Source organism: Rhipicephalus microplus, chromosome 7 (genome assembly GCF_043290135.1).
Source record: "Rhipicephalus microplus isolate Deutch F79 chromosome 7, USDA_Rmic, whole genome shotgun sequence".
Classification (NCBI taxonomy): Eukaryota; Metazoa; Arthropoda; class Arachnida; order Ixodida; family Ixodidae; genus Rhipicephalus; species Rhipicephalus microplus.
In genome coordinates, this window is record NC_134706.1 from 112,922,389 (window position 1) to 112,948,625 (window position 26,237).

Below are 26,237 nucleotides of genomic sequence, written 5' to 3' on the forward strand. Positions count from 1 at the left end.
GAAATTGCGCTGAATTTTATAGTTTTCATGCGAGCATGTGGCGGGTGGGGAGAGATGACGAAGTTTGCTTTGAAAACAATTAGTGAGGCATAATATAATCCAGCAACAGATCCAAGTGGTCATTAAGTGGAACATTTATATAATAGGTGCTTCTCAACTGTTCCTAAAATCATCTGTATGAATAGGGCTTAAATAATATACCGCTCCATTCGGCGAGGAAGACCGGTCTGGCAACCAGTGCTAACCTTATTATTGCAGCGTGCCGACAACGCGGTGTGTGCTGGCTGGCGCTTGGACGCCTATTGTTTGTTGTTGTTGTTGCTTCCCTGTGCAAATGGCTCGTACCCAAAGAAGGGGATTGGTCGATTATAAGGTGAATTTGCCCTAAACTTTCAGCATTGCGTCATTCCTACAAATTTTTTTTTGTAACCTAATTTTGATTTGAAATACCGATATCAAGTTTGCAGAAAAAAAAGAAGAAAAATAGTGAGACAGCAATTTAGCAAGAAAATCGTTTAGTCGCAGTGATGTATTCTTGAACGGCGAATAAAACATCCCTGTGGCTGAAACCCAGTGTAGAGGATCCAAATGAAAGAAGATCAGGTTGTGATAGTTGCAAGCCCAGTCTTTGAAGAGGTGGTGCTAGTATGCTTTGCCTGAATAAATTGAAACGGCGACAATGTAATAAAAAATGACTGATCGTTTCCTCTTGATTACAGTAAATGCACATAGGGGAATTCAATAAGCCTGATCTATGCAAGTAAAAATTGAGGGAGGTAACGCGGCAACGAAATTTCGTGATGACAACTTCCATCATCCTTGAATTAGTCAGTTCACTGCGCCAGGGAAATAACAAGTGTTTGTACTCTGGAGAAGCCGTCAGTGAAGGGTCAGATACATTTTGCCTGATTTTAAGTGTGCGAAATCGCGCCACCGTAATGTATAGTGTATGAGGGAAAATAGGAATAATTGGTGTCGAAAGGGGTGCCTTCGCAAGAGAATCAGCTATTTCGTTTAACAACAAACCTTTGTGTCCTGGTGTCCAGATTAAATGAATACTTCGGAGATGACAGGGGATCAACGATTTAAAAAGTTTCACTATAGGTGAGTGACCAGATGCGGACAGAGAAGAGCACACTGATAATAAATCAGTTATGACTGCTACGATTGGAATGGAAATATTTACCTTTCGCAAAGCTAACATTATTGCCATGAATTCAGCCAGAAAGACAGGAAGAAAGTCCGGTAAGCGAACTGAAAATGACCAATCAAGTACGGGGCAATATATTCCAACACCTGATTTTTCATGTGATTGAGATGCGTCCGTTGCTATAATGACATTTTTTGGCAGAGTACCTAAATGGTCCTGCAATAAACCATTTAAAATGCCTGTAGGTAATAGCTTTGCGTGAGTTGAGAAGATATCATGGTAAACAATTTCTGGAGAATTTTGTTGCTCAGTGAAAGGAATCAGATCACGAACGTGTACATTTAGGGGCTCAAGTAACGATTGAACAAATACTATTTGTGGTTTGGTAAATCTGGGCAATGCACGGAGAAGTATAGGTCAGGATTGGAAATAAAAATAATTTGTTCAGGGTTAAACGGTGCTTCATATAGTCGTAAAAAGGTCTGCACAGTAAGAATGTTAAAGCGGCATAATAAGGTTGGTATTCGTGCTTCAAGGTATAACACTGCATTTGCAGTATACTTTGGAAGTCCTAAGCAGAGCCGTAAAGCCTCTCTTTCCAACAGAACGAGCGGCCGAAGGTTGTAGGCTGGCGCACCAGAAAAAAGAATGCCGCCAAACTCCAACACAGGTCGGACATACATTTTATATATAATCAAAAGTGCCTTTCTTCTCATACCTGATCTACAATCGCTCAACCTCCGCAATACGCCCATCGCGCGTACTGCTTTTGTCGCGATGTATTCAATGTGAGGGCGCCAATTTAGATGTTCATTATACAAAACTCCAAGATATTTCAATGATTGTACTTGTGGGATATCTTGAAGCTTGTAATTAATAGATATGTGCACGGGATCTTTGATTGGAAAAACGAGAATAGCACATTTACCGGTATTCAGGTTCAACATCAATCCATCCAGCCAGTTTTCTATTTTATTAAAATATGCTTGCAAGATAGTGTAGAGACAGTGGAAGTCATGTGCCATAGCAAAGAAAGCAATGTCATTGGCACAAACATAGGTTTTCACATCTTGATGAACGGGGATGGTACTAAGCAATATGTTGAATAAAACCGGGGAAAGTACTGACCCCTGAGGTACACCTCGGGTTTGCTTGTGCTTACAGGAAGAGAAACTGCCTTGATAACAATAGAATTCTCTTCTACTTAAAAATTCCGTCACCCATGCTACTATATAATGTGGAAGTCCATGACACCATAACTGATTAGTCAAGATAGAATACTGTACACTATCATATGCTTTACATATGTCTAACGTTACTAAAGCCGCAAAGTGCTTTTTGTGACGGGCAATATGAATACGACTTTCCAGATCTACATGTGCATGCCATATGGAATATCCAGATCTAAAGCCAATTTGGGAAGAACTCAACAGTTGTTTCTCGTTAATAAACCTAATTATACGACCATGAAGTACCCTTTTAATAAGTTTTACACCATTAGATGTTAAGGCTATCGGTCGTATGTTGTCTAAATTATAGCCTGCCCCCTGTTTCTTAAGCAATGGTATAATTTTTCAAACAATTTTAGCAAGTTCTCGGTCGAACTGCTGATTTTCTTCTTCCTTATCAAGATGCCAACCAGCGGACGATCAACTGAGAGCCAGTTGTATCATAGTTGGTTGTTCTGAGCACCATAAAAGAACTAAAAAGCAAACTGCCGTCTTAATATATGTACGTATGCAGCACGGTTCACCGAATGCAGTACATTTGCGGTTAATGCGTGGTACATTGTGTTACGTGACAAGTTGTATGTCAGCAAGTGCAGCAATATACCGGGAGTACCTAGCGAACGTTCCGCTCGACCAAAGACAAGAGCATATGGTTACATTAATAATGAAACAGAAGCGGTCAAGTACGGCCCATACCGCGAAAGGGCAAATCATCTAGGCCCCACATGACCACCTAGCCACTTATGTTTTTTTTTCGCTTAGCTTTATTGTTATAACTTAGTATGATAGGTTGGGTCAAAAGAATTAGCCTCGTAGCTCAGCTCAACGCTGTGATCAATGTAGTTAATGTAGCTCTATTGACACGGACGAGAACACGCTCATTCCGCAGTCAGATAACCGGATGAGACGTTTTCAAACCATTGAGTGAATTTTACATGAAAATGACGTGCTGGAATCATTGTCGTGAACGTACAACTTCCGTAGGACGGCGGGATTAATCGTGCACGATGTGCAATATTTAAGTCTAATTGTGAAAATAAGCAAGTTATGTCACTATGTGTATAAAATTACTAGACAATTTTTCGCCTGGTAAAATACCATGTCCGATAAGTCGCACTATACTATACTCACAATAAAACCATAGTTATTATTTTTTTAGGAACACAACAAAATTAAACCACTTTGTTGTGGTTAATTCTCTGTTGTTTCTAGAACTCTCATTTGGCTTTTAGCTTGGCGAACGACAGAAAAAACCGTACAACTGGTAGAAAAAATTATTTTTAAAGAAATTAACACAAAAATGGCTTTTTTTGCCAGTCATACGTTCAAGCCTTGGCATATTTGGGGCCACATAGGCGGAAAAAACTTACCGTTTCCACTTTTGCGCTGCCGCAATTTAATCAAGTGCCATCACTCTAAAAAGAAAAAAAAACATGCTGTAATGAAAGCTATATACAGCATCGCTTTTTGTGTGCGACTACCTATAAACAGCCCTAATTTTGTCCGCACCCAGAGGACGATAAACAATCGAGTTATAAGGCACAATGCAAAGCCGATCAAAAGATAGACCACGGTTTGTGAGCAACAAATAAATCCCACCATCATAAAAAAATTGCAAGTGCGTGCTCACGAAGAAGCGCATGTACGGGTGGTGGTCGCTGCGACAGCACGAGCACACCACGAGTGCAAGAACAAACCTAAATTTTACAGTCCAGGAAAAAGCAATCCTTTGTATATACAAAGGGTGTCGGCACTTGCTTGCTGTGGTGAAATGGGACAAATTAATATTACGTTGATCGAACAGAATGTGCTGGAAACATACGACCATGATCGACCACTTACGACACGATCGCAACGTCATAGATCATAGTATTTGACCCCGAATGGATCATAACGTTACAGGACGTCTCACTGACTAATTTTCTACCTCTACTGCATCACTAGGACTCAATTCAGCGTGCCAGAAAAAAAAAACTGACTGCAGCTGCAACCGCACGAGCTTTACTTTTTCATAGAAACTCGGAGCTTCGCACGCTCCACTGGGTTGCCAGACCAAAGACGGCACCAATATGGTGGTGTCCACGCTATAAGATCTATACTGCTGGTTTTTTTACACTTTTCTCTCTCTCAAGGGAGAGGGGGAGTGTCTACGCAAGTCTATGGTGCCCTTTTCATACCCACACTGTAAGCAAAAACTATCCGAGTTTGGGGTTTTTGCGGCTCATGACGTCTGAAAACTCTCTTGCGTTTTAAATTACTACCTCGTGTAGGAGTAAAAGGTGGTACATGACATAGTTTTACCACCACCTCTCAGGCAAGTAGTAAAAGGATGTCAAAATCCAGTTTTACCACGTAGGGAGTTTTCTATCACGTGATTTTTAACCTGCGTTTCAGAGTTTATTACCACGTGACTGCAAGGTGCAGCTGCTTCGGTGGCTTTTGCCCTATACCCCCCCTTGTGACGCTCTCAGTGAATCCTGAACGTACGCGAGGACCACAGATCTTTTCTTTTTTTGGCATCGCCGTGCCTCAGGACTGACCGTGAGTCAAGGCACTTTCACTGGAACTGGGGGCAGCACAAGCACAACAAGCGAGAACAGCATTCTGTGAACGAAAAAGAAAAAAAGACGGTGGGGGGGGGGGGGAATCTCAAAAGAAGAAAAAAAGAAAGAAAACCTGCTGTGAAAAGTTGTCCTGCATATTTTCGCGAATTGTTGGCTTTTTGTAGGCGGTGGTGCCTTGTAGACAGACGGTGCAAGAAGCTCGGTATCTGTGTGTCTGGTTGGGCTGATGGATCTCACGTGTTTCCTACATCGTCAAACGACCGTGCGCTTCCGAGCGCCTCCGAACCTGCACGTCGCGGATATCTCGCTTCCGAGCCGAATCGCGAATATCTACCAGTGGTAACAAAATCAATCTGGTGTCATCGTCCGTGCTTGCCTACTGGAGAAGCAATAAACAAAATGCTTCACTCTGTCGTCGGCACCGAGCCACGGCCGCCAGTGACCAGTGTGTGTGTGTCGCCGGGGCAGGCGAAAGAAGCATTGCATATATTTTGTTCCACAGTAGGCGATGCCTGCATGAGTAAAGTTCTGCCCGAATTGCCCACCTCATTGCACAAACTGTTCTTAAACATGTAGCGCTAAGCCTATACGAGGCAGACGGAACCAACAAGCGGCTGCCGGTGAGCACGAAGAAAACCCGGACGGTGGTCTTTTGTTGCAACACCGCCCCATCCCCGTAAGATAGCATACACCGCCCCGTCCCCGTAAGATAGCGGTTACGTGTTCATTTGTGTCAGAAATGACGACGAAATTCGCACAGGATATGTGTTCTGTGATCGCCAGCTGAGTTTCATCGGATAGCCGGGCTCCTCGAAAAGGCCTAGTACGCCGTCGGTAAGAAGCTTGTGTGCAGGCGTGCACCGCTCCTTTACGCCCGTTGTGATGAATACGTGCTGCTACTGTGTTTGTGCACCGTCGCTCAATGAAAATGATTGAGCTACCATGGTTTGCGTACTTAGGTATATTTTATGGACTTGTGCATCAGCAGTGCTAACACGCGTGGGGCCATGAGCCCGGTGTGCCAAGTAATTATTGGATACTCGAAAAGGTGAGATTGGGTAGATTTATAATAAAAGGTCGGTGTGACAATTAGTGACCTGCAGCCCACCTTAAGTTTACGCTTGTACCTTCAACCGTTGTTGTTATTCAATGCAAAAAAAAAAGAGCTCTCCTACCGGTCCTACAGGGCTGGTCAAAAAGTCGTGCCTATATATACCGGATTGTCAATGGTGTAGTTGAGCAACGCGTGCAGTCTGTTCCAGTGGCGTATTATTCTGCATTTGTTGTGTGTGCGTATTTGTCTGTATGTGAATCTATGTGTCATCAATTCTGCCGTTTAATAAGTCAAATCAATTCTGCTAGTTAATAAACTTTTTAACTCTAGGCGAATGCACCCGTCAATTTTAATTTTTTTACCACCGGAAATAACTCCCAGAAATCACCCCAAAAACCTTGTGAAGGCACTAAAAATGTACTCTTTCTATACTCGTTCAAAACCTCATTGGGGTAAATAATTACTACACTTCCTACGTTCAAAAACTCAGTTAGCACGACAGTAAATTTTTACCTCCATAGTAGGTGGTAAAAAAAAAAACCAGGAAAGGTAGTGCGCTAGAGGACAAATGTTTTACTCAGTTTTTGAAGTTATTTCAGGTCATTTTCGTTTAGTGTGCAGGAGAGGGCCCAACACACGGTTTCACATGTGAGTATAGCTTTCTTGCGCTATCTGTGAAAGAGCTACAGTTTCTAAGAACCCAGTAATCTGTCATGCGTGGGCTTCGTGATTCAGAGTACACAGGAAACTTCAAATAATGTGTCCAAAATATCTTCAAAAAATGAAATACGCGTTCGCTGCCTTTAAAACTTTTTTTTTGTGGCGGGAGACGTGATGAAGCGCCCATTAAATGGTCCCCCAACAAGTAGTTCGTTTCAGCAAAAAAAATATGTATGGTATATTATGCCTCTTAATATACGAAGATGTTGTGCAAAAAGGATATTTCAGTGCCTAAATATCCCTCGAAGTAGCGCGCTATAAAAACGAGCCACCGTATCTGCGGCTGCTGCCGTGATAAGACGAATGAGGCATTGAGAATTCGAAATATCGGCGTCTCGTAAGAATTACGCAGCTATCTCATTCTAACAAACTTACAGACGGAAAGAAACTGAAGCGCCGATGATCGCATCAAGAAGCTAACCGGACTAACGTCAGTATGAATGGTGGCGATCGCAGGGTTGTTTGCTCTTTTGCACTTTTTCGGGCATCTCGCTATAAAAGACAGGAACAGCGTTATCCAGCATGGCATTGCCGATGGCAGCTGTAGCAGCTGCAGTGCCCTCTTAGGTTGAACTCACCAGCTTGATCTCTCCTTATTTTTTTCTCTGTGCTTGTTTACCTGTGTGTACATACTAAATGAATGTTGCACGGTAAGCAGAGCCGTTTTAGGCGCAGTTGTGGCTGTCATTCCCGTGGGGCACCAGCTTTTTTTTTTTTTGTGAAGCGAAGCAAAGTTGGTGGAACCCACGTTGTTCCAGGAGGTCGAGTAATGAATAACGAATAGCCCCATCATATCTAGAGTACTCCTGGCAAACGAGAAACTCTACAAAGGACAATAGAATAACATATCGTTATTCAGGAAGCCATTCTCCCCCTCCTCCCCCTGTGCAGCATGAGGGACCAGTAATTACGCGTTCCTTTCACTCAACCATGAGCCAGGGTACACACACAGAAAGGACAAGCACCTGTTTCCATCTCTGTCTCATTGACCTTCCAATAAAAGAAAATCAGTTTTAAACACTATTTTTTTTTCAGAATTTAAGAGCTATCATCTTATATTATATGCAGAAATGAAATTTTCGTAACACGAACAGCGGAGCTAATAGATGTGGAATTGACAGTAGGAATGAATAACTAATTCATGTGGTTGGTGGATGTTTAGAATCTAAACAAATATTATAGGCCCTTATTTTACCAGAAGGCTAGGCCACGTTTTTGTCTTTTTTGTATAACACACAGAAGAAACGGAGTTTTGCACTATACCATAATTGTTAGCAAGATTCTTCTGACAGCGCCGAAATATTATTACAATTTTGTCAGGCGTCTTGTCACATCGACTTGCATTTGCTAAGTCTTTTTCACAGCACAACAATCATATACACACCATCCCTGCACGAAACTCCAGCAAAATGTTAAGATATATCGCATAAAAGAAAAAATTCGGGATCGTATTCAAAGATTAGCTGTATTGATGCCACGAATCGGGCCCGTAGCCAGCTGGGGGGGGGGGTGATTTATCTTCAATCCCCCAAGTTTAGAGTGGGAGAAAGGCGTGTTTTACCGAGAACAAATTGACAAACATATGTTTTTAAGGTCTTCAACAGGTGGCTGCGCTTCCAGTGATTCATAAACATGCGAATGATGGAGAAGTTCACCTGACAAAATCTATTATCCTCAATGGAATGAGAATTGGACGCTCTTCACTTTTAATAAAGCCAGCATTTGGGAAATCCCTTAGGGTCTTTTCACATCGACGCAAATATTGAGGATTCGTGCTTTATGCTTTTTGTGAGATACGAATATTTTAGAAAAAAGTATGGCCATTCGCAATTAGCAGTTCTGTACATTGGACATCACGTGTTCTGTGTTATTGCAGACATCATCTCACCTGAATTTTCCGTTTATGAGTTGATTGCCATTTGAATCTGCATTTATTATCATGTGCGTGTTTTATTGTCATCGTGAAGCATGGTGGCACTCAACGGACACGGGTGCATCTCGTGATTTCTGCTTATATATGTGAGCTTAAGGCAACATGAAAACACCGGTCCTTTTATCCCTGCTCTTTTTTTTTTCTGCTGTGAGTCTCAGTAAAGTTAAAAGCTGCCACGCTTACCTTCCCAACATTCACTGAACTAATGAGGATTCAGTACACACGTTCCGTGGAGTATACAATTCTTCGTCAAATATCCTTCCTTTTTTCTTCTCTGAGCAGGCTTCGCCCTGAAACTTCAAGCAGTTCTTGGAAACAGGGTGACAAGACACGAGGGTTCATGAAAGTTGAAGTGCGTAGCTTTTCATGTACATATATTTTTTTGTGGCCGTGGCTAACGTGTAGAAAGTTTCGTTTCGTGTCCATGCTCTTCTGTTTCCTGTCGAACTAACTTATTGGTTAAACCAAGCGGAAGTCCGCAACAGTTTTTCTTGGTGTCGTGGTTGACTGTTTTACACGCTAAGTGGTTGTAGTCGCGCACGGCGGCTTTTTGTTTTTGGGGCTCTCTCAAACTCTAAACGGGAGTGGTCGGCAATGAAGAACTCATAAATAATTCCCCACCGCACGTGCTAGAACGATGTGACATGTTATGACAAACATCGACCCATCAACACATTAGAGTAGATAATGTGAGCCCATTTTTTTTTGGGGGGGGGGGGGGCAGTAGCTCTTTAAGCTATCGCAGAAATAGACTAACTTCACACAGGACCATGTCGTGCGATCGAAGAGTGTTTTTTGGCGTCATAGAAAGAGGAAAGAAACTTTACTGAAGCCAAGATAATATTGGACGTCATGCAATGTGGTCTGATTTGCAGGTTTTGAGGGACATGCAGCCCTGGTTCAGTGAAACCAGTGCCCTCCTCCGTTAGGGCAGCCCATGTAATTGCATGCGAGCTCCGCACTTCGTTTAAAGGCATACGGCCACCGTAACAAATATTTTGATATGTACAAGATTTTAGAGGCGAAGGAGCTCTTCGGCTAGCCGGTGTAACGTGGTTCTCCGTCCGCACCACGCCCTCGCCGCTGGTGTTTTCTCTTGCTTGCCGTGCGCTTGCCTTGTGTCAGCTCTCCCTCGCTTTACCCTCTCCATATCTCGAGCCCACTTTTCACGTGGGCATCATCTCACCCGTGCCACCTCTTTCCATCTGTCAGCGAGAAGGAGCTGCCCCAGCGTTTCTTGGTAGACACTAAGGGGAACTTTGGCGCTAGAGTCTATCGCAGCTGCAATGCACGGTGATTCAGCGAGCAAGGGAGTGATGGGTAGTACACGTATCTGTGTAATCTTCGTGCTTCTGGCTCCGTGTGTGTTCGTGTGGCTTGGAGCTAGCTGTTTTCTCACGAAACAAAAATAAGCAAATGTTCAGCGGTTGCACTTCACCACCTTATTTATTTAAGTTTACTATTTCAAATCGGGTCACCAAGTTTAAAACACTTCGTTCTTTTCTTCAAAACGAAACCGAACAGTAGCAATAAATGAAGCCGCAAGTACTATTCGCCGCCAGCAAGTACAAAGACTAGGCAAATTCGTGTACTGTATACCCATCATTCCCGTGGTCGCTGAACGGTCACAGCGCCAGAGTCCCCACTGGTTAATTTTAAGAAACTCTATGGGATCCGCGAGCCGACGGGTGTGCGGAATGCGCGTGCCTTGAGAATCTCGCGGCGCCGACAGTGTGGATGGCGCATGGCTGCTTGCCACGCGATCGCACCGACGGGTGGGACGCCGTCGCAGCATGCTTCCCATTAGTGTACGCGTACCTTTCCCGGCTGTCGCTGGCGTTGCGAGGGTTAGCGAAGCCGAACGTTTTCGCGAATGGGGAAATACCACCATGGTGTTAGACAGTTTAGGTAGGGATACTTCTCGGCTACCTCAAGGGACGCGATCGGCCAGATAAAGTAACAGCGACGCGCGTCTATCAGACTGCAGAGAGCAGCGAGGCTATCGTCAGGCTATGGAAACTTCAAAATAATAGAGAGTTATAGTATACCGGGCTTTGGGGGTTACCGAGTGTACCGTGATACCGGAATCGAAGTGCGCATGCGGAGATACGTACGTCACGCATGCCGCTTCCCGTACGCGCGGTATTTTTCAGATCTCACGTTACCTTGGTAGCGTAGGCGTACGTAGTGTACGTAAACATGGCGGAACTCTTAGACGCCCGCTTCGAAGTGATTTTGGCGTAGTTGTTGAAATAATAACTTTGTTCGCAGCGAACGACTGTTCCAAGTGGCTTCGCTTGCCTTCAGTTAGCTTCGATGACCGAACATTACGGAAAAGTTGGCGTTGTTTTTGAGATAGCTTCCCATTTCGAACACGTCTGTGTCGCGTTTGGTGCGTGGTTCATATTTATTTACTTTTATTATCACTAAAATAAACTTCTAACAATGCTTCGCGTGGTGGCATAGGCAAACATTCTCGTTTTCTTTTTCTTTTCACTGCTTAACTTAATAACCATCTAATAGGTGGCGCCACCATCCCGGCTAGGGCACGTAAACCACGTAAACGCTATTCCGCTCGACTGTAAAGACGCTTCCCGCAACGAACGTTTGCTGCACGGTGACGCCATTCCCTTAACCTACGCTATCACGCTAACGCTAAACTATAACTGTCTAATAATAATAAACAAACGTACCGTTTTTATAGCAACCGGCGAGGCAGTTAGCGAAGCCGGCATTCAGGGAGCGACGCGTTTTTCACTCATGAAAAACTGGGCATGCAGCAGCTTCAGCTGCTAGCGTGCGTTGTAGACGCGGCCCGTAGCTGGCATTTCATCATTACCGCTTACAAAATGAACTTGTAATGAGGTAAGCAGCCAGTAAGTAAGGATAATGAGTGCAGCAAGAAGATGTGTGCAGTGCCCCATAAACATGTTCTCCCAATTTTAATAGCGCAGTACCAAATGGTAGCTCCACTCTTAATCATGTTATGCTTGACGTTCAAGATAAAGATAGGAAGCGAGACCATTTTTCTTAAGTTTGTTGCACTGTCAACACATTACCTGGGGCATGAGTAAGAGTGTATGTGCTGCACGCCAACAAATTGTTATAGGTACCTAATTAGCTGCTTCTCTTATAAGCATTCAGGCGATCTTGTTCAATTTATTCTTTGCTGATCATCAAAAGCATGTGCGTTCCCCGACGCTGTTATCACGCGCCCAAGATTAAGCTTGCCGATCCCCGTGCCACACTTACGATCACCGTACGCACAAAAACTAGAGAATTTAAATAGAGAGCCGCTATATACGAAACTTTGGAAGAAGTGTCAATCTTGCACATATCTATCACGCCCCAAGAAGTATTATAGGTTCACAGAACGTGCGAATACCACATTGAAATGCCAGCACGCGGTTCATGGAGAAGCATGGTGACCGCGGCTGCCGCGTGTCTCAAAGACCCGTCATGCTTTGAGAGAGATATAGAGAAAGCTTTATTAAAAGTCAATCAATTACTTCAGGCTAGGCTTGTCGCCTCTAGCTGGCGGCCGGAATCCCTGAGACACGGCAGCAGCAAGGGCTTGACTGATTAGGTCCCGCTGGACTTTGGCGTCTGGGCTGCGGAGCAGGGCGTGCCAGAAATCTACAGTGTGGGACTTGGACATTTCCGCAACATGGGGGCCGAATTCGCTACCGCAGAACGAAATTTACTCTGGGACCGGAAAACAATTGGGTGCCACTTGCTGCAGAGTGCGGGGTTTAGGAAAACCCTGCCCTACTGAAAAAACCCATATAATTTCATACAGGATCCGTATGCTTCAATACAGGGGTTACAGGGGTTAATACAGGAGCTGTGGGAGGACCAAATGGGGTATATAGGGCTTATACAGGACCCTCGTGGTGCTATGTAGGAGCTGAATGGGACGTATATAGGGGTATGTAGGAGCTATGTAGGAGCTGAATGGGACCTGGGAAGAACATATAGGGGCATGTAGGAGCTATGGGAATGCTATGTAGGTCGCATCTAGCACAATATAGGAGCTAATGGGGCTGAATGGAGACCATCTATAGGACTTGCATAGGGCTCAATGTCACCCTTAAGAATGAATGTAGAACATGAATAGAACTTATTAGACTGAATATCTAGGCAAGTATAACTTTTTCTGCTATTGAAGTACCCAAATTTTCTTCAGCTCTATTAGTTAGCTGTACACATGCAACCCCAAGAAATAACCAATTTTAATTAGTATATATCATGAGATGCAAATATATGCTACAGCAAATTAGGTAAGTATATCATATAATTATCAAAGTAATTTCATTTGTGATCACCTTAGTTGTATGCATACTTACATTTGCACAATTTATGTTATAATATTTATGCAAAAGACCATTCAAATATATTTGTGCAATGAATAATCCTTTCATTAAACTGGTAAATAGTAAATAACTTCCTATTATATACACAATACACAAAAAATATAACAGACAATTCAACCTGAATTAGATTCCGGAGAGATACTTACATCTAGTCTCACTCACATGCTCTGGCATTGCCTCAAGGCACAAGGAGCCAGGATTACCAAGGAAAAGTGCGAATGATCTCTATGCACCTCGAATCTTGAGGCACAGCTCTGGGCTATCTATAAGAGGGCATGACACAGTCGAGGGGCAAGGCCTCTCACTTCTGACGTAGCAGCTGCCCTCTGTGCTCTAAACACTGAAAGACCTCAATAATGCCATTCATCCATCTATACTTTCCCTCAATAAAAAAGCACATAAAATTTTATTATAAAAAGTTAAAAAAAGGTTTTGCAGTACTAGGTTGTTGAAACAAAACTACGTCAAATTTTCAGTTTAAGTTTTCACGCATTGCTTGAAATGGTCAATCGGAGAGTTTCGTTGGCTTGGCACAAGCTTGCTCATTTAAGAACCGTACTTGGCTGTGTTTATTTGTCTGAATATGAATAAGAGCAAAAAACTTTTGTTTCATGTGCTTTCACCTGAACCTTTGAAAACAGCTTGTTGTACGTACGTATGCATGTATGCACCGGTGAACCATGTATTTCCAACGGCACTTATGTATTAAAACAAAATTGGTTCAAATATTCAGTTCAAGTTTCGATGCATTTCTTTAAATAGTTCAATGGTGTTTGGGTGACACAAGCTTGCTTGCTCCTGAAATGTACTTGGCTGTGCTTAAAAGCTGAATACGAGCAAATAGTTCTAGAGATTGTGTTTTGTGTGCTTCCATCTTAACCTTTGAAAACATGAAGAGCCTAAAAATGCCAAATCTCTTAACTCAATTAGTTTTATGTATATTTTTTTCTGAAATAACTCACGCAAGACATGTATAACATTCCTTGGAAATTAGAAGGGCCTAAAAAGGACCATAAGTTTTTTAGCTCAATTACTTTTTGGTCCTTTTACATGAAGTAAACAATTTTTATTTTGTATATATCATGACAATAAAGTATATCCCAAAGTATATAAGATATATTCCCAAAACCTTTTAGTTACATTTGTGATTAGCTTACTTGCCCACATGTTCAAGTCCATTTACATAACTTGTGCTCTCTAGACAAGCCAATTCATACAAATGTTGTAAATGTGCTACTGATTGATGTTCCTTAATCCTAACGAAAAAGAGTGAATTATGCAACTATATCGGGCTAAATGTTGACATAGTTTAGAATACATGTGGAGGGTTTCTGGATAGGTAAAATAGCCTACAGCCTGCTCTTGCTTGGTATATATTTTAGTGTTGTGTCAGAGTGAAACTTATGTATGTCTATGCCATTTATCATATTTTATGTCTCATTCATATGGCATGTGAAAAGGTTTAAAAATTTGAGCACATTGTAATGAAGTTTTCAGTCCTCGTAACAAATTGCTTTCCACACAAAAAGATAAAAAACATGTTTCTTTATTTTTACATATGAACTGGTCAATTCTCTACGAGTCAGATTCAGAGGACATGCTTCTACTCCAGTACAGTTAATACATATAATCTCGAAATTAATACAATGCAAGGCAAGAAAATATTAAGATAGCTTTGTACTATTGGTGCAACATACTCCTCACTCAGTACAACTAGTACATAAAGCCTCAAAAATAAACATTGACACTCAGTACAGCTACTACAGGAAACCTCCAAAAACAAACATTGCCACAATGCAAGGCTAGAAAAAAAGCTGCGGCTATTGAGGTTTTCTGCGGCTTACTACAAAATGATGCATGGCTTCAATTACATACAGGCATATATCCACATTCCACAGCAATGGAATGCAGAGCCATCATGTAATTTATTTATTTGTTCATACACACAACACTGCCAAGACAATAGTTGCAGTTACAATGCTGTAATATACAAAAGCACAAATAACAAGGCCATCAAAATGATTACCTTAAATGAAGATTTTAAAATGCAACAAAAAATGAAAGTCAGCTGTTTACAAATCATTGGTTTGCCCGATACTGTAATACACTTCAACTGTTCAGCCACCTCACAGTATGACACAATTGCATAAATACCATGAAATAAGTTCATAAAAAAGCAATAAGAGTCATTTACACTTGTTACATTCACATTTTTTCAGCTTCATTGCATGCTTATGTTTTATTATTGCAGACATTGAAATGTGGGTGCTTACAACAACGAATAGTTATGCTGTGCAGGATCATTCACACTTATAATCACATTCAGGAACCTCTCTCTTTCATATATTCCAGTGTATGTACAACCTGACATTGCATATGGACTGTTCCTTACCGGTCACACTTGAACTGCTTTAAAAAATTTTGTTCCACTGATAGTTGAAATCTCGAACTACTCTATATACTGCTTTTCCAAAAGTTTGTTGAGCAAATTACAGAACTACATCACCTGTTAATTTGTTTTGTATTGCCATATTCTTTTCTCAAGTTTTGTTATTGCACTACTTTACTGCCAGTGATTCTCAGCACAAACAGCACCTGCGATGTTCAAGAAGCTTCAAGACTGCAGTAGATCACTTTGTCAAGATTACGCCCACTTCTGGAACATTGCAGAATATTCTGGAACCTAGGTAACTGCTAACGAGAATGCTAGGATAGTCAATGGCAAATGTATAAACACTGATGCACCTCACCACTTGCCAGTTAATCAACGGCCAACTTTCTGTTTACTGCTATCAGAGCCAGTGGGAATCGCTGTAATCTGACCTTCAGTTTACGGGCCACAAGTTCAGCCGAATAAACAGTTTCATCTCGCAATCACAGTCTGCTCCCATTGTCCCCGTCACGCCCCCGTGACATCTGGTGGAGGTGCTGCTTCTTTCATGTGCTAGACTCCCCCGTCAAGCCGTGAACCCATTCCACGTCGCGGTGAAGACACCCACGCTGGCCACAAGCAGCGAACAAGCCGCAGGCAGCAATGTTTACCACCAGAGTACGAACCTCTACAAAACAAGGCTCGAAAGACCATTATGGCCGTAGTGCGGGAAGAACTTCGCTGAATGTTTCTGTCATGCCAGCCACAAGTTTCATCGATCGCAGACATTGTCACACAGAAAATCCGGCTCTCAATAAATATCGCTGAGACATCGCAACCGCAACCCCAAGCCATGAACTATGCTGCTGCTGCCCGACACTACACTCCACCTCTCTTTGTTCAGAAACTCTTGTTCAGAAAGAAAACTGCCTCCTTGAAAGGCAAACAAAATATTCTGTATTTTTAAAAAGTACACTTTACAAAAAAAAATAATTACATATTTGAAGTAAGCACACAAATATACATAAACTGACCAAGTTTCATGAACATTGATCAAGAAATCAAAAAAATTTTTGAGTTCCATATTATACAGATGTTCGTTTACTGAAAGTTCACTGCAGCTTGCACGTGCCAGCTAGGCACGACTAACTTTTACTCAGCCATCCGGAACTTCCTAGAAGCATGGGTGGACAAATCTATCTTAGATTACTTTCAGGACCTTTCGCAAGACCACGAAGTGACTACTGTGTTTGGAGCAACACACTCACTTTTACGCCAGGCCATATGGAACGCCTCAATGTACGATGTTGTTCGAGCTGCTGTTCAACGTTTTTGGCCACAACATGCTCATATAAAGACAAATAAAAGTAATCTATGAGTTCACATACTACCATTCATGACAAGAACGAACCTGCCATATCAAAAGCAGCTCATTCAGTTACTTGTGTGGTTCGCAGCAATGTGTACCTGCCTTAACTGGTTATGTTTCTCATCTGCCACAGAGGTTTGGTAGTTATGATGCTCGACTGCAGACCAAGAAGTCACGGGATCATATGCTGCCCACGGCGGCTGCATTTTGATAAAGGCAAAAACTACTGAACCACTTGCTTGGATTAAGGTGCACATTGAAGTACACCGAAGAGTCAAAACTTTTAAAGCCTTCCATTACAGCATCCCTCATAATCATATCGTGGTTTTGAAATGTATTTCTTTACCACTTCTGTGTCTGCCTGTGAAATTAATGTAACCTTAGTCACGTTCCACCATGTTAGGAACTGCACAAATGTAGTCTTCTTTGTCATTCAAAGAGACCAGAACACATGCTTTGCCAATGTCGTTCATAGTTAGAGGGAGGAGCGAATACACTAAAGAAAAAAAACAGTCGGAAATGTGTGGCGGGAGTCCTGCAACGTTGTTGCCAGCAACTATCCTTGTGCAAAGAAGGACAGTCCCACCATTTAAAGCACAAGTTGGATCTGTCACCTCAAATATTTTTTTAATAGAATAAAAGCCTCCAGTTTTGCTCTCGAACACAGAGCTGTTTTTCTTTCCAGCTTTGTACGATTCACTGTGAAAGATTGTGCCCAAAATAGAAAATCTGAAATGTTCTTGAACGATTGGAACTTGTCCACACCATGTCTGCAAGCAAGAAGACTCCTGATGACTGAGAGAAGGAACTTGTGTCGGTGTTCCAAACAACCATGCAGCTCCAATGTGCCGTGCATGCTCAGTGATTGGGTTACCGAGCATGTTACTACAAAAACTGAGCACTTTTGATGGCAATGGAAGCCCTGCAAGCAATAACTGGAGCTCTTGTGCCATCACTACTCTTTCCAGCACCTGCGCAGGCACAGCTTTTGCAGCACTAACAAGTTTTAAAAGGTAACCATTACTGTTTTCGAATGCGAAAGCAGAATGGGCCCACAAAGGACCAAACTGTCTCGCAGCATCAGCCAGGTGGAGAAGCTGATGCACATTAAAGCTCATACATCGCTGTCCATAGAGCCCGGCTGCCTGGGATACAAAGGATGTCAGAAGCCGTCCTGAAAAATGCAATAAACAACTATTTCCTCAACGATGCTATAGAATATTACAACACCTTTTTCATGCAGCCTGTCTTGTTTCAAAGAAGTAACATTTACTGCGCATAAGCCACCAGTGAAGAGATGAACATATTAAAAAAGCTGTATTTAAATACTTTTAAAAGTGGAATGGCCTAAAATAAACATTACGAAGCAAGCGTTTTGTTGAAATCTATAAATATCGCAAAAATGCCCAAGTTCGCCTTTAAGCGTCATCACGCACTGGTGACAAGAATTTCAAAATATTGTGTAGAGCATCACAGGTGTACACAGGAGTTATCTTTCAGTAGAGGGGGGGGGGGTGAAAGTTCATAGCAGCATCCCCTTCCAAATACATCAATTTACGGGGCTGCCTTTGTGCACCCCCCCCCCAGTCACAGACCCCCTTCCTCTCTATTACATCAATGTTAGGGCTGGCTTTGCACCCCCCCCCCCTCCTTATGCACACAAGGGCATTGCGATTATTAGCCAATACATGCCTCACGTCGATATGCCTTACGTATATGTCTACATAAACACATGCGAACCAGTGCGTACTACACCAGGCCGAGCCTCTGACATGGTGGCTATTCACCCAGTTTAAATTATAGTATGCTAGTATGGGGCACTACAAATGAGAAGAATTTAAATAAACTAGAAATCTCACAGAAGAAAGTTATCCGCCTATTCAATGATTATTATGGCAACGCAAGGGAGATTCCTAGCGGTCCATTATTCATAAAACATGGTATACTTAAACCAAGACAGGTGTATGAATATAAGCTATAACTTTACATTTATAAAAATAAACTCCACACTACTACGGCACCGGAAGGCGCACTCAAATACTCGTTCCGTAGGCAACCATTTCGCGTTCCTGCTACTAGGACTGGATATGGCAGAGCCCTGATTGCATACCACGCCCCACAGCTTATAAATCATTTAGGTGAACAATTAAATTTTAACCTCTCATTAACACAATTTAAATATCAGATAAAACATCTCCTCATTAATTGAGTATATTAAACATCATGTTTTCAATAAACTTCTGGCTAGGTTACACATATGCTCTCACCGTTGGGTACAAAACGCGTGTATATACAGTAGTATGTACGTACATATGGGCACATGTATGTATTAATATGCGAGTGTATTATATGAATATATCAATACGTATGTGTTTGTTTTTTTTAATATGTAATGAAAAGAGCCTCGATGTCTGATTCTGTGTCTATGCAGCCTATTTTTTGTACTTATATACCACCTATTTTTGCTTTTATGCTATTTCTGTGTTTCTATTATTATGCTGCTCCTTGTATTGTGATAATTATTATTCAATGTAGCACTGTTTGCTGAAATTTTTTCGCGTAGCGAAGCCACGTCAGGCCGAATGGCCTTTAGCTTCACTTCGTTTTTCTGTATTCTCTCCAGAAAGAAAATCTGTTAATTTCATTTCATTTCAAATCTCGACACAGAGGGCAACTTGCGACTGACCCTATCGCCACATCTTCTTCTCAGCTTTCGCTCTCCCTCTCCCCCAGTGGTGGTCAAGTGCTGTTGGATGCTTTTCTTTTGCTTCACCAGCAGCTACTCCTCAGTGTCGAATCGCAGTTAGAGGGGCGCGTTCTGAGCTCGTTCACAAGGCGGCAAAATAGGCCATTTTCCTGGACCTGGGGACCATAAACTAACCTTTTTATGCTTCTGAAAATTTCGTTCGTAACAAGCACACAGCTACAATGCAACTCACGGAGTCCCGGCCACTGCAAGTAGACGGTGTTTCAAGCAGCGCGTCAGCACTGACATATGCCAGGTGAGATTGAGAGGAGCAAGAGAGGGGTGCTCATCGAAAGGGTAAAGCAGCTTTAGGAGAGTATACCATGAAGGGAAGTGTAGAAGAGAACGAAAGGAATCATCGTCACGGTTTCGATAATCAAACGCGTCTAACTCCACTATTACGGCACCGTTACGAAAAATTCTCACAGCTCCGTGTTTGTCATACACTCGTTCACAATTCCCCACCACAATTGAATTTCGACCTCTCGGTGGTTTACGAGCCCTCTAAAAGGAAGGGGTCTGCAACGCTTTTTCTTCTAAATTCTGCAGCACTGAAGTTTGTGTAGTGCTGAATACTGATGAACACAAAAAGAATTATAGAAATTGGAACACGGTAAAGGACGTTATTAGCCTTCAAAGTTCAAAACCTCAGCAGACAACAAAAAAAAAAAAATTCCTTTCCCATTTCACTCTGAGTCTCCCACTAACATCAAAGGCCATTTCAAATCACCTCTTATAGAGACAGTCTTCTTGAGAACTTGATTATTCTTTCAATGGCACGATTGTTTTTTACAGTGAACTGAAGACAGTTTTGTAAAATGCAAGTGATTGTGCTTTCAGTTGTCAACGTGTTCTTACCTGCACGATCAATGTGGTCAGATGACAGCTCTTGCAAAAGCAAGAGAAAAATTGCCTCAGACAGGAGGGCGAAGTGGCGGAAATATCTTGGCAGTAGCACAGGGTAGCAGCATGGTAAACAGTACAATAGCAGCCAGTTTCGCCACTCGTGCGCCTTCCAATAGCACCTCTCTCGTAGCGTGCGAGGCAGCCGGGTGAAATGATGTGGAGGACGAATGTTCAGCAGGCGTTTGTTGATCACCCTCAATGTGCTTGGACGTCCTGTAGGGGGGCAGCAAACAGTTCTAGTCAACTACTAGTAAGAAATTCTCCATATGATTTAATGGTCCCCTGAAGCATTCCAAAGGAAGCTTTTTATGCAACACTAAAAACATCATTACATGGCAACTTCATGCATTCATGTTACTGCTGCGGACAGCGACATAGTGGACGCGGTGTTGTTTGCTGACCCAATAGACATGAGTTTGATCCCATGCATAGCAGTACCATTTTGACAAAGGCGAAGTGCTAGAAGTGCAAGTGCTGCATGATATCAGGGAATGCTTAAAGAAGCACTGACATCAAATTTCAAGATCAAGATATGCCCATGATTTGATCGCTTGGTATGAGTAGGCCTTTTTGGCCAAATTTGAATGGCATGGAATTCGAGGAAGTTATTTTAATTCGATGTCAAACAGCGTAGACAAGCTAAGGAGAGAAAACTGGAAATATACTGCCCTGCGACATCAACACAAGAGCTGCGTGTTCGGTGTGATACATTCCACAAATACCACCCTGAGTGACGATACGCTAGTAACAATGACGTCGACGATCTGAGTGTGTTTGGAGCCGACTCCCAGCCATGCTCTCACTATTGACTCTCCTTGCTGTGTTGAAGCGTGCGTGCACTTCATAGTGTTGCATCGACTGATTTGGCATGTGTTCCGCAGCATGAGTACTATCATTCAATGTGACAATACGTGCCAGAATGTCGAGAAACTGCTGCGCAGTGACAACCGGCACGTCGAGGCGTGGAAAAAGAAGAAATAGCGTGGCGTTTCATGCCTTTCCAAGCCACGAACCTCAACATAGCCAGTGAGTTGATGCGCTGATGGACAGAGAGACTAGACGCCTAAGAATAGCCACATTTGCTCGCTTCACTTTGCGCCGAGGTGCTCCAGGGTAAATTCTGTGTTGGTGAATAAGGTGGGTTTCACTGGCAGTATGAGGCTCCTTGTGAGGGCCGGGGCTAAAGGAAGAGGGGAAGAACGAGTTGGCACTGCTTAAGCTAGCCGGCCAAAAATGCATGGAAGGCTTTAGTCTACATAATCAGAGACACAGCTGGACTGACTGCACGTGCGCTCCTAGCAGACGAAACGCCAGTGTGCGTGACGTCACCATTTTTTGTGAAAGCAACATCAGCTATGCAGCGGCCTAGGTGTGACCGCGAGGTAGCGCTGACAGCACTACAATTTGACGGCTTTCGACTCATTTTGAACCTCAATCGATAGCAGATATATAAATCAATATTACAGATATTCATTCGTACCTCAGGTCGCGAATAGCTACTAAAGAGACGATAGCTACTCGTTGACGCGGAAATCTGGACATGAGTAAACTTGATGTCAGTGCTCCTTTAAGAGCTCCAGGTAGTAAAAATTTCCAGAAACCTCAACTAGGCTTGATAATCATATGGTGTGCTTGATAAACATATGGTGATTCTGGCATGTGAAATCCCCAAAACAACATTCCTGTTACAGCTAGACATTACGCTAGGTGGCATTAGTATTCTTGTTTGAGAAAACAATGTGCTGTTTACATTTGAACACTAGAAGGGGCACTTTGAAAAAAGCCTTGGCTGGTTTCGTGGACCTAGATTGATTTATCCATAGACTACGTGCCATTGTTCACTACAGTATTTTCTACATTGGTCAAATGCCAGGCTTTTCTGATACCGATTTTCATCATTTTCCAGAAGAAGCTTTCGAGAAAAAAAAAAGTATCGCCCGTTCAAGCAAGCAAACCTTCAAATAGGGGAAGATGCCAAAGTGTACATGAGACGGCATCATACAAACACATGTATGTCAAAAATTTGGCAATACAAAAGTGGGCCATATGCACTGTTCTAAAATATTTATCCGTAATACTTCAACCATGAAGTGTATGGTGCACTCACCCATGTAGTATGGCTCATTGCTGTTTGACGAGTCGAACCAATACTCAGCAAACTGCCTTGTTACGCCCAGCAGAACACTATGCATATACTCCACTGTATAGCCCCACACAAGGTCGAAATGTGGGAGTTTCACCAGTGGTGACACCCCTTTCAAGCCATTGACTGGGGTCTTTAGTCTAGATGCCAGGGTCATGTCTCTTCGGATGCCTGCTGACGTCCTCTCCACATCAGGTTCTGCATTCAAGTATATTAGGCGCCCTGCAATGAAATAAAGCAGAAACAAGATAAGTATTTCACTGAGTAAATGCTATAGAGATTCCTTAAGGGCACAAGCACCACCAAACAGGCGCACAAGCTACTTGTTCATGGGAAAGTGGGTACGCCCCAACAACTGCCATGACAAGCACACTGCCTTCACACGTTTACCTTTGAACCTGTACTGTGCCAGCACTTTTGAAATCAAGCAAATTTTGCAAGATGCAGCATATTGCAGTGTATTCAGTCGTGAATTTCTGTGTTCACCTTCGATAGTGTCTGTGATTTCCGCTGTCAAGTGTTTATGTGTGCCACTGTTGAACCAGCTGAGTGGTTCTAAAGTATCGTTTTTCTTTTTTTTTCACCCGTTTGCTATATGGCATGGATTAAAACAAAAAGATTCAAGTTGATTGATATGTGGTGTTTATTGTCCCGAAACCACCAAATGATTATGAGAGACACCATAGTGAAAGGCTCCGGAAATTTCGACCACCTGTGGTTCTTTAACATGCACCCAAATCTGAGCACACGGGCCTACAACATTTCCGCCTCCATCGGAAATGCAGCTGCCACAGCCGGGATAAAAAAAAGGAGGATTCAAGTCAGCTTCCTAGATAACGTCCAGGATCAGTCAATGAAATTCACGGATGCATTTGGAATACATGTTCATGAACACTCAATGAGCAAAGGCGAGGTTCTGTTGAGAATGTGAGAGGGTACAGTTTCAATTTATTAAAATGAGATACCTAATCTAGACAGTTAGCTTTCATCCCCACTAGAAGCAACAAATGATGACCATCTACCACCCTTTGTTCGTTTTAACAGCAGGTGTTGGATTTTACAGTTGCCGATGGTGTTGTGAAGTGTTTGCGCAAAGGTGACCATAATACCGTAGATATATGTACTGACATAAGCAATATGAGATGCAACACTAATATTACTGTTTAAATGCAGTTGGTGAGTGCAAAATTGTTCATGAAATTGACTGCTCTATAGAGAGAAACGATATCTTTAGCAACGCCATAGTGTCACGGGTTCGATCTCAACTGCAGTGGTTGCATTTCTATGGATGCAAAATGGTAGGGGCCTGTGTGTTCCCAGTGCAGGTTAGAGGAACATAAAATGGTTGAAATATCCACAGCCCTCCATCACGGCATCCCTCATTTTCATATGGTTTTTAGGATGTTAAATACTACATGTACTTATATTTACTGTTAATATTATTGCGCTTACGTCACATTCACCTCTGTACAAGCTAGAGGGTGGAGCACCGGACCTGTGCACGACCCGGGAAATTTTATTTTGTTGTGGCACAAAACAAAAAAATTACCATTTCAAAAATGTGACTTTACTACCTTCCCTCCTTCCAAAAAATTTCTGGCTATGCCTCTGTCGTTGACTAAACGTCAATTTGGTATTTCAACTCATATTGCTCACAATGCCTTTTGACAATATCGGCACAATGAGCACATACTGCGCAAATGCCATATTCGACATACATTCTTTCGGTAGTACCTACACTGACTGAATTATTTTTTTCAAATTTTGCGCACAGAGAAGACACATGTAGGTGCATTTGTAAGAATATTCACTAAATGGCAACATGTTCTTTCTTTTTTGCACTCCCACACACTGAACGAACAGTGAGCAGCTGCAAAGTGTACTTACGCCACACAAACACTTTTCCTCATACAGAACTATTGGGCATTCTCGAATTGCCTGAAAAAAAGACTACTGATGATGCTCAAGCATTATGAAAGCTTGTTTAGGCACTCTGCTTTATGAATTTTCGTGCACTTACCCTCTTGGCTTTCTCCACAAGCCAGGCACCACGGGCAGCCAAAAAAGCCGTTGAACTGAACTTGGTTTCCAACTACTGCCCTCGCCGGTGCATCAACACAGACACAGATGGTGTAAATCTTGCTGTGAATAACAGTTGAAGAGTATTTCCAAATAAGTTCGCCAGTCCTACACAAGGATTCAACAAACTTCTCCAGAAAGACCAGCATGTTGGGGTGTTTTCGTCCGTACCATAAGCCTCCAAGAATAACATTCTTATACCTGTAGGGCGCAGGAAGTTCATTTATTATCATTTGTATGGGCCATATTGAGTAATTAGATGATTTGTATAAAGGGCTGCCATCGGTGTTCAAGGTAATAGTCAAATCGCTCCACCTTAACACACCCTTTTCTCGCAAAGTGCGGTGCATCATGCCACTAGTGATGTCACGAATCAAGTGGCATCCGACTTCTGCCTGCTGCTTCAACTTGCCGAGGTTCTCAAACAAAACACCAGAGAGACTTTCTATAGTGCTGGAAAATTGCATTCCAACATCCAGAATGGAAAAAAATGTGCCCCCGCTTTTTACGTCCGACACCTTCACAGTACTCTGGCAGACATTGCAAGTCAGGTGGATTTTGTCGCTAGAAATGTCGAGCAGCTTGCCACACTGACTACAGCAATAGTGGTATTTGCTGACGGAATCGCATTTCGTGGACCACAATTTCCTCAGTAGGTATTTCGACTGCGGCCGGCCGCACTTTTCGAAACCGAACAAGGCTTCCACAAGTTTCACCAAGTCGTCCACAGCAGATCAGGAAAGGCCGTGAGCCGCTATGAACGACATTATTAGAACGATAGCGACTGCAATTGTGGTTGCTGATCCCGGAAGTGTTTTTGTTCCAAAATCCGCGACGCATCTGGCAAGCAATTCTGATTCGTCGAACGAGGGCACAGAACTACGGTCGCCAGAAATATCTCCTTCGGCTCCAGGGTTTTGGTCTCGATTTACAGAAGCGTCGTCTCCACAAAGATAGTCACCACTATCTTCTTCGGTTCCGGAGCTTGGGTCTTGATCTGTATCTCGGAAAGGTCGAGTGTCACCGTCTTCACTGTCATTTTCTGAATGATTGCTTTCGTTGTCAGGGCATTCTTCGGGGCTTTGGTATGCATTGTCGCCTACGCCATGCGCGCTGTTGAAAAAGTCGTCGCTTCCTTCTGGCACCTCTGTTCGTACTCCTATAGAACTCGTGCCAACAGAACAGCCGTCCGTGAGACATCGATCTCCTGGTGATGTCTGGGACGCGTGAGAACTGTCTGGTGGCGAGTTCAAAACACCCGCGAGACGAGTCGTAGCGGTCGCCGAAGCACTGCTGGTCGACTGCTGGCTGTACCATCGCGTCGAACGGGGTACTACAAATTCAATGTCTGGTCCTAAATACAGCTTTCGACGTTTCTTTGCAGTTAGTTGACTCATGACTAGCTAAGCAAAGCACAACTGAAGACCACGATACGATAGTGGAGGTAACGATACGGATGACGACGGATGAATGACAGCATTAACCGCAGTAGCAATATAGTCGGTATAGTGCCTGGAATGTAAACGTATGAAAAATAAACATAGTGGCGGAATGCAGACAATGTAAAAGCAAAACATGTAACGATCAGCAACCCACTAAA

General features: G+C 42.8%; 1 protein-coding gene across 1 annotated transcript; it reads right to left on the reverse strand.

Annotated features, from left to right (window-relative positions):
* Positions 1–12,155: 12,155 nt before the first annotated feature.
* On the reverse strand, positions 12,156–24,813 carry LOC142767843 (uncharacterized). The gene is made up of 5 exons (XM_075870083.1): positions 24,579–24,813; positions 22,523–22,780; positions 20,368–20,628; positions 17,529–17,937; positions 12,156–12,261 (listed from the first exon to the last, which is right to left on the reverse strand). The coding sequence occupies exons 1-5, from the start codon at positions 24,784–24,786 to the stop codon at positions 12,156–12,158; spliced, it is 1,242 nt and encodes a 413-aa protein (XP_075726198.1). The 5' UTR covers positions 24,787–24,813.
* Positions 24,814–26,237: the final 1,424 nt, after the last annotated feature.